This window comes from Calonectris borealis, chromosome 1 (genome assembly GCF_964195595.1).
Source record: "Calonectris borealis chromosome 1, bCalBor7.hap1.2, whole genome shotgun sequence".
NCBI classification, from domain to species: Eukaryota; Metazoa; Chordata; class Aves; order Procellariiformes; family Procellariidae; genus Calonectris; species Calonectris borealis.
Window position 1 is genome coordinate 158,954,794 of NC_134312.1, and position 9,845 is coordinate 158,964,638.

The 9,845-nt window shown below is 39.9% G+C and overlaps 1 protein-coding gene across 4 annotated transcripts in view; it reads right to left on the bottom strand.

The window, feature by feature from the left end:
- Nucleotides 1–9,571, bottom strand: part of TPP2 (tripeptidyl peptidase 2) — a 56,274-nt gene extending 46,703 nt beyond the window's left edge. For 2 of the 4 annotated variants that reach the window (XR_012671033.1, XM_075137741.1), the window contains exons 1-5: nucleotides 9,346–9,571; nucleotides 3,292–3,420; nucleotides 2,055–2,150; nucleotides 1,518–1,622; nucleotides 716–840 (exon numbers count right to left, since the gene is read on the bottom strand). Coding sequence is in view for 3 of the 4 variants with exons in the window: in XM_075137741.1 (XP_074993842.1) it covers nucleotides 716–840; nucleotides 1,518–1,622; nucleotides 2,055–2,150; nucleotides 3,292–3,420; nucleotides 9,346–9,507 (617 nt within the window). In the remaining variant the exon portion in view is untranslated. Of the gene's footprint in view, nucleotides 1–715; nucleotides 841–1,517; nucleotides 1,623–2,054; nucleotides 2,151–3,291; nucleotides 3,421–8,936; nucleotides 9,111–9,345 lie in introns of those variants that run through there. The other 2 variants (XM_075137731.1, XM_075137751.1) reach the window with 2 other exon arrangements.
- Nucleotides 9,572–9,845: the final 274 nt, after the last annotated feature.

Below are 9,845 nucleotides of genomic sequence, written 5' to 3' on the forward strand. Positions count from 1 at the left end.
AAAAACAAAAAAAACGCAATTTTTCATCTGTTGTAAACTTTCCGTTATCTCCACCCTCTCTCAGCAAAGATTACCACAAAGACTTGAAGAAGTCTGGTTCTGTGTTTATGGTATCTTACCTCTTTAAGTCAATGTTTTTAAACCTGGTTGTTTACACTTAGATTCAGACACTACAAAGATCTCTAAATAAACTGATTTTCAAATGCTACCAAATTCAAATAAATCTGTCTTTGAAAAGCAAGCATATGGAAATTCAGGCAATTTCTTCAAGGACGAAATTTTACTAAAGCTAGCTGTTCAGTGCTGGCACACAAACATTTGAACTCTTTCCCGCTGTTTTGTATGATGCACATTATCAGTCAAGAAAAGTGCCATATTACATCCTGAATTTTGTGCAAAGACTTCTGGTTTGGGTTTTTTTTTTTCCCCTCCTATCACCAATAGATACTCAAAGCAATTTTACTCTACCTCAGAGGAAAATCCCACAAGCTTACACTTTGTATCATGCTGTCTTTAATAAGAATTAATTCTACCCTATCTTCATTTGGGATCGGAACTTCGTCATGAAACTCAAGTGATACAACAGGATTATTTTAAAGCAAATAATATTTAAGACCTCTATAAAGAGGGTAGATTTAAAAGTTAACACAGTCTTCAATGCAAGCTGTTGTTTTATGGGTAGAACAAGACATTTTAGACAAGTTTAGGCATTTACCTCCAGGTCTCACCGTCATTCCATACCAGACAATCATATACTGGGCCAGGATCACTATACTTTTTCTCAAAAGAATTCAACAGTTCCACTTGATTTTGAAGTTCTTCCTTTATTAGCTTATTTATCTAATAAGGCAACAAAAATAGTTAGAGTATTTCTAAAATTATTACAAGATAGGTAATCCTATATTCCTTTCTGAGCTATACATTTGTTCTGTTACTTTACCAAGAATGTAAGACTATCCCAGGAGTCACAAACATCTAGAAGTTCAATGGTCTTCAGCAGTGCACTATTTATTTTTGGCCTATTATGTATAACTATTTCTAATTTCTGTAATTTGGAACACTTAAAGCCCTCTTATTTTTTACAGATTGTTAAATGATACAGAAGTGACCTCAGGCATTGCTGGTACTTCATTGAAATAGTACCTAGTTTACAAAAGAAAGGATATGTTTAGAAGATTCCAACTTTGAACACAGCAAGAATGGATGACAGCCTCAAAAAAGAGCATCTTAAATTAAAAATAAAACTTACTAAAAATATGCTACAAAGTATTTGATGTAATACCCTTTTCATATTTGACAAGAAGTTTAGAAAGTTAACAACACGAAGCAAATCAAACAACCATCCATATACAGACTTTTTAAATTAATCAGAAGATTAATTACACTTACCAGTGTATCTGTCAAAATAATCACAAGTATCTTTCCTTCACTCACCTAATGAAACATTTTAATCCTCTCAACCAGTCACAAATTGTTGCAAACAGCAAGTTTACAAATTTATTTAGACTTATACAAACCTGGGAGGGAGAGCTATGAGCAGCATCAAATTCTTCTTGTTTCCTACAGGCCTCTGCTAGAGCCAATCTGTGAACAGGATCCCAGAGCTTTTCCTTGCGTTCCTTCTGTAAAAGAAAACCACGTTCCTCAATATATTGACAAATTTACATATGTCAAAGTATGAAGATCACAAAAATAATTTTAAAATTCTGATTTGAGACACAATGGCTAAGTTCAATAGTATATATAAACAAACTACTATACTACAAATAAACATCAATTGCTACACAGAAAAAAGTATCAGTAATTTCTAGACTTTTTGCCTCAATGGACCACAGCGAGGAGGACCACCAGACCACCTCCTGTTGTTCTGAAAAAAATCACAGAAGAAATGGATCATGTCAAAACTAAACAAAAACCAGTGAGAGAATAGCTCTCAAGCGTTGGCTAGCAGCTTACGTGTGTTAGCAAATCACATACTGTAGTTTCCTAGAAAAACTTAAGAATCAGAATGGTGAAATACAACTATACACCAGAAGCAAAATGTAACTCCTTACCTGAATCCTCTCCTTAAGAGCTTTAGGATAGATATCATAGCCATTTTTTATGCCAATGTGATATTTGCCTGAAGGATTCACCCAGTTCGCTGGAATCTACAGAAAAGTATATTCAGTAATAGGTTAACTGATGGCATTAAAAAAAAAAAATCAACACTGTAAGAAAGCTTAGCAGAACAGACCTGCAAATATCTCCAATTTAATTCCCTGTCTCTATGACAGTAACTACTGCAGTAAGTTTCAACACCGTGACATGGCAATTTTGATCCAGTTCCAAAGGATCTGTATCAATTCATGTGACACTACCATTGAACATCTTTAAGCATCCGTTGCCCTGATACTCTACTTTTAAAACATACATCCCCAACAGTGACTTTATTGGGTAGAGGTCTGGGGAAATAATAGCACTATAAATGAAAAGAAGCACCCTAGCATGAAGGGGTGTTATGGTTAGAGGTCATGACAAACACCCGAATGTCTAATTTCATGTCTTGCTGCAGTTTACTCTCCGTATATCAGATCCACTATTCCTATCAGCAAAAGAGAGCAACAGATTCACCCTTACAATCATATTCTGTGCAAAATTCAGAAGAAAGCTGATAGCATGGGGAGATCCAAAGATTTGATGCCCCCATATAACCTCATCAATCTAACCAGCCAATCAAGAACACGTCAGTAATATCAGCAGTTCTATGTAGCCAAGACCTCTACTAGATCTCATCGTATCCTTTCTGAAAACCCTACACCATTTCTGTTCCATTCATAGTGAGAACGCAGTGAGCCTACAACTAAGTCCTCACAGATTTTTTTAGCCTCTAGAACTATTTACCACAAGCTTAACATGATTCCTCTTGTAGTTTATACAAATGTGGAAAATACTAGCACTTTTAAAGACAGAACCGTGTCTGATATTTTTAAAGTATGTTAGCATGTTTTCTTCAGCCAACTTCCAAAACTGTATCAGATACTGATTTGAACAAAGAGTAGTTAAATGATTATCAAGCCCCCAACAAAACTGTACACGCCCCCACTCAGCTATAGAGAGTATTCAATATAAAGACATATTAAAAGTAAAAGAAATGTCAAGCAATCCGTATGAAGATCAGCAAATGCAGTATTAGTTTTGGATATGATCTGGTTAAAAGGAAGTAAGTTCTGCAGGTGCTAAATTTGTTGTTAAACAAAGAAAGAAAGAAAGAAGATGCCCAGTGGTGTCTCTGTACCACCAAATACTCACCTTTAAAGTTCTTCCAGAAAGACCGGTAATTTCCCCATCTTTAGGTTCTACAATGGTACATGTAGTTACATCACCACTGCCTGTGGTATCAATTATATCAATTATCTTGGGTTTCCCATCAGTTGTAATCTGAAAATAGAAGCACAGAAAAATTGAAAATGTAGTTGATTACCCTTCAGCATACAAACCAGGAAATTTTTCATTTTTGCTAATAAAAATATCAACTAACTTTCTTAAGCACCCAACCTTTAACTTAAGGACATGAAATCAACTTGAAATGAGTTAAATTTTCAATGAACTAAGAGCAACGTGTCCATCTTTCTGGTTTATATAAATTCAGTAACTCATTTCTAAAAAGCATTTAGGAGAGAAACAAGTAAAAACATTGTATCAATAAAGCATAGGAGCCTCAATTTAAAACCAAGCCTAACCATTTGCAAAAACTACTATTTGTGTTCAAATTATTTGCTGCGTTGCTTCCATCCCACCATTCTGGCCAAATTTTACAGTAATGAGTGCACAACTCTAATAACAAAATGAAAGGTGCTGAAGTACATGCACTCACAAGCTTGAGTCTCTTAACTGAGCTGAAACCTAAAAGGAAGACAAGTTACCATCATCTTATTTTTCCTGTTTCAAGAATTCTGCTTCATGTTTTAATCAACCTAAAGTGTTAGGAGCTATGGCTATATACATCCGATACTGTATAAGCAGTATTTTTACCAGGGTGAGGAGAAAGAGAGCTGACTAGCTAAGAAGAGTTTATGAGCATAAATTTAAAGCCTCCTCAAATTAAATGAAAACTAGCCCTGATGGACTTTACAGTAGTTGCCTGCAACTAAACAACATCAAAAAAGAAACCACTAACCTAAAGTTCCTTTCACCTAGAGGAACCTTCCACACAATTACCAAGAGTATGATGAAGATTTTTTTTTTTAACATTTAGCAAAAATATATATTTAGCAAAAATGTTATTTTCTTGTAATAACATGCTTCATCTAGTAGGTATTGTTGGTAGATATGAGTTTATTCAGCAAATAATACAGTAGTATTTGCTTGAAGGGCAACATGAATTCAGAAGGATGGATCACCTCTCCTAGGAAAAAAGGCTGAGAGAGTTGGGGTTATTCAGCCTGGAGAAAAGAAGGCACCCAGGAGACCTTATTGCGGCCTTTCAGTACTTAAAGGGGCTTGTAAGAAAGATGGGGACAGAATTTTTAGCAGGGCCTGTTGCGACAGGACAAGGAGGAATGGTTTTAAACTAAAAGAGGGTAGATTTAAACTAGATATAAGGAAGAAATTTTTTACGACGAGGGTGGTGAGACACTGGAACAGGTTGCCCAGAGAGGTGGTAGATGCCTCATCCCTGGAAACATTCAGGGTCAGGTTGGATGGGGCTCTGAGCAACCTGATCTAGTTGAAGATGTCCCTGCCCATGGCAGGGGAGTTGGGCTAGATGACCTTTAAAGGTCCCTTTCAACCCAAACCATTCCACGATTCTATGAATTGGCCATATGCACCTATTTTTACAGTTCTACATTAAAGATTGATTTAAAAAAAAGAAAAAAGAAATCAATAATCTTCCCAACATCTTCTATACACTAACTACATTGAAAGTGAAAAAAGCAGCAACATTTGCTGTTTTCTACCATTTAAATATTTGGTATTGTTGCCTTTATTCTCTATCAATAATTTTAATGCTAGACATAACACATATGGCAGACTGTTTTGCTCAAATCATGCTCTGGAATTGTGAATTCAGCTGCTGGAAGTTAACAACATAATCAAGCTGTTTCAGAACTCACTCTCTTGCTGCTAAAAAGACAAGAAGGGTCAAGCTTTTATCACACTGCAACAAACAAGGATAAATACTTCCAAGGTCTCAAATTCTCATGGTAAAAAAAAAAAAAAAAAAAAAAATCCAAACCAAAACAACCACAACTCCCCCCCCCAAAGAAAACCCCAAACAAACAGAAAAATAACAAGCAACTTGCCCCTCCCAATAAAAACAGGTTTAAACAGCTGGGAAAAAAAAACCCAAACCCACAGCAACCACAAAAAGGACATTCATTTCATTTCCCAGAAGGTAACAAATACTGCTTCTGAAGAGGCTCACTAAGGAAGACCATCCATTGCAGAAACCAACAGTGTTACTCTGTTCATAGAAATTAATGTTCAGTTAAGAAAATTGTTAAAGCATGTTAACCTGGTAAAACATCTACTGAACAACAGTAGTGAAAATTTACTTGGGAAACACAGTGCGTAGGCACTCAAACCATGTAATTTTCTAGCGCTTATAATTAGTGCCTTCAAATGCCAGTCTCCACTCACAGAAAAGTCAAGAGCTGCTCCAATAATAAAGCAACTACAAGCCAAACCTGAGATTATCAGAATCGGACATTTTTCAATATGCTTCTAATCAAAGTGAATTATTCAGTGATCAAAGCACGAGAAAACAAGAATGAAAATGTAATCCAAGGTGACTTGTTTGAAGCAGACAAGTTATACTGCAACAGGTGGCCAGAACACAGATTTATGCTGTAGTGAGCTTGGGTAGTTTTAAAAGTTATTTCCTAGCCAGGAAGACAATGTGCAACTCCTACACTATACGGCTCTTTGCCTCCCAGCTGAATAGCAGGTCCACACACGCACGTGAGTTTGTACAATTAGAATCAACAAATCAGAGTCTTTCAGTCAGACACAAGAAACTCAGAGTTTCAAGTGCAAAGGTCCAAGGTTCAATTTCTAACGGCAGCGATCCAAACTGGTTCACGGTCATTAAGTGCAAGTAACCGATACGGCTTCTTCTGCTGACATGAACCGTTGTTTGGCATGCTGCCGACCAGTAGTAATGCTACAGTGAAACTCAAGAGTTCAACTGGGTTTTCCTTTTCAAGACTTGTTATTCTGAGGGCAGGGGGGGGGAGATCAAGTGAACTTGATCAATTCCCTTGTGTGAACAGAAAAATCCTGAAGTAATTAATTTATTACAGACAGAAGGTACGTTTTAGTACCTTTCACATTAAAATTAAAATAATAAACAAGTTTTATACAATTAAAAATATTTTATAGTGTATTTAAAACATAATCCCCAATCCTACCTTTAATATCATTGTTTGCCTACAGCCATTTGAAAAAATAAATAGTTTATAACTGATGATTTTGTTGTTTATACATTTTAGTTTGAAAAACATACTTTCATGTCAGCTCTGACTTTGTAAAACAAATAAATTAGTAAATTGAGCACATTAAAAATAATCTATCTGCATAATCCAGGCAGCTGATCAGTATAATAGAAGTAGAGGAGCACCAGTATCTGTGACAATCCCAAGTTAAAAGGCAAAGCCAGATGCATTTGAGCACGTTTTTGCCAGACCATACAATGTTATTGATTCTAACTGACAGCTACTGCAGCAACAAGAGATGATCAAGTTCTTCAGCACTTTGGTCACGGGACAGCTGATCATCATCACAAATAAAATAATTTTCAAGCAATTTTTTTTTTTTAACTCAGTGCTGAAAAGCAAGTCAAACCAAAGTAGCTGCTACTGCTAAAAGGTCATCTCATAAAAGTATAAGCTAATTTTAGTAAATAATAATTCCAACAGGCACTTCACAAAATAAGCAAAATTGCAAGAAGCAGATGAACTGACTTATCTATCGTGAAACATAATAAGAAGTGACAACAGCAACAGGGAAAAGACAGGGTGGGGTTGAACAAAGATTACACATATATAACCACAACGCTCCATTACACATACCTTAGCTGCCCACCTAAAATTTCATCGGTCACCATGCCTTAATGAGGAATTACAAGCCATGGCTCGGCAGATAACAATAGGAAACAGATTCTACCAAGAGGGCTGAGAGGGGAAAAAAACTAGCATGAATGAAGCAGACAAACCGAACTTTACAGTTGGCATCAACAGCTGGAGTGTAAAGCAATGGAAGACCAGGTGAAAAGAGTTCCCTAGAGGGCACTGGCTACAAAAGATTCAGAAAGAAAAGGAAAGTAAGTACAAGTTAGATTAACATTTTGTGTGGCAAAGCAAGCCAATCAATAGAAAAATGAAATCGACGTAAGAAGGTTTGTTAAACCCAGTAACTATTCTCTCTACAGCAACAAGTGTCCAGGGAAGAATACAAATGTAATGGTACTTCCCTGTTATACTCTGTCCCAAAATCTTTTTGTCCCTCAGCAAGTGATCGTATGCCATACATTTATGATATCAGTGTTTACAAACCAAAGAATACCACCAACAAGCAAAGGAACCCTACCCAGGAATGAGACACTAGGCAGCAGCAAAACATGAACTGTTTTGTTTTGACCAAAAACCCCACTATATGCAAAATAGGGTAGCTCATTTTGGCCTGTAATCATTATTGACATTAACTTGAACTCAAAGTTGTAATATCTATTAATCTTGCTATATACAACGTCTTCTCTTCCCCCTAAGCAAGTGACTCAATTCTCATAGTTCTAACTCCATGCCAGGCCAAGAACTGACAGACTGACAGTAAGAAAAAGCAGCAGCAGAGAAGACGGGGGCATGAAAATCTCGCCCTTTGCAAGATGAATTCCCCCAGACACACAAAAAAAGTTCTCTACAAATCTTTTACTTCACTACCTGAAATTTCATCCTCCACATAAAGAAAATAGGTTGAAGAAAACTGGTATGGTCAACAGTGAGATCATGAGGGTTCATAAGTATCCCTTATTATCTCTTATGAGCCTTGGGTTACCTATCTCAGAACAAAGCTTCCCTCTACTGCCCATAAACTCATGCTTTTTTTTTTGGTTGACCACTCCTAATTTATAAACTCTAGAGATTTAGGTTTTTTGTTTTCGTATGTGAAGCTTCAGAACTACGCCAAAAGTACCGGTTTCATTCCAGCTTAAATCAATCGAAGTTACAGATGTACAGTCCCTCCCTCCATCCTACCTGTCCTCTTCACTCATCCTTTCACTTACCTGAACCCCATAAGAAGTCATTTCAGAACACTGAACTAAAGATCTGCCAGGGTTAGGTCCCTGAACTAGGTCACTTAAGAGTAAAATCTGTGCCTGTGCCAAAGAAAGGGCAGAAACCAACACAGGCCCTGCTTAGTTAAAAAAATAAAGGATGCAGTATCCAAGTGAGTTGCATACAACTCCCTCTGAATCATTTCTCAAGGCTTTGCCACATCTCAGAGAAAACACATTGATAAGAAATTGGAAGCAGTAGTGACATAAAAGGCCACATACAAACTTACACAATAAGGAAAGGTTAAGAGGCAAGAGTTGAAAGAAATAAGCAAGTGCTGAGAAATGGCAAAATTAAAAGCACATACACAGAAATTTACAAAACTCAGATCGCGATCATAATGGCAATCACTGTGCGATCTGAGCTACAAAGCTAGCAGATCCAAAAAAAGCTGGCATAACCAAATTTGATACAGATTGTTATTGCAATACAACGCACAAAAAATACACTCAGAAAGAGAGGTATGCAAATTTTGCCAGAAATATACTTTTTATGTAAAAAATCTAAGCGGCTGTTTGTAGCCTCTAGCTACCTACTGTTGAAGTAATGCTAAGGTTTAAAAAAACCACAGAGTATTCTTTTATAATGAGTGAAAGAAGACAGCCAAAGAGATGTAAGTACCATAAAACGCCTGTGAATGGCTTAAAAGGAGGATCCTCACACAAACACCCGAAGTGACCGGTGCGGAGACCCTGTCTACAGGATTCCTCCGCCCTCCCGTACCTGAGCCCCCGCTCACTCCAATGGATACTCAGCGGGAACTGTAAGCAGACAAACAAACAACAACAAGTCCCCACAACAGCTCTTCAGGGGCCTCCCCCGCTCTCCCCGACACCGCGGGCCGCCGGGGGCCGCAGCCGCTCCCGGACGAGCGCCCCGGCCTCGGCCCCGCACTCGTCCCCGTCCCCCCGTGAGCGCGGCCGCCGCCCGCCACAACGCCCCGAGGGCAGTCCGGCAGGGCCTGGGTGCTCCCCCCGCCACCGTGACTCAGGGCCGCCGCCGGAGGCGGCTCCTTCCCACCGCCCGTTACCTGCATGCCCGGCGCCCCCGGGTCCACGCCAGTGTCCAGCACAGCCAGCAGCACCCCCCGCCCGTCGAAGTCGGGGAAGCGGGCGAGGAAGGCGGCGGCGCCGGTCTCCTTCTTGGGCAGGAGGCCGTGGAAGGGGAACGGCTCCTCCGCGGCGGCCGCCATGGCGGGAGGGGGCGGGGGGGTCGGGGCCGCGCGAGACCAGACCGCGGCCGGCAGCGGCGGCGGTGGCGGCGGGAGGAGGGGAAAAAGAGGGGGTATGGGCGAGGCCAATGGGAAGCGCATGCGCCCTGCCGCCCCACCAATCCGCGGGGAGGTGCACCCTCTCGTGGCCCGCGGCGCGAGAGCGTCGGGGCTGAACCGACCAATACGGCCGCGCGGTGGGCTGGCGCTCGCGCCGGAGCTGGCGGGGCCCATGGTGGAGGCAGCCAATCAGAGAAGCGACGTGCTCCACGCGCCGGAACCCGGGGCGAGCTGCCGGGCCTGAGGGGCGGCAGAGGCAG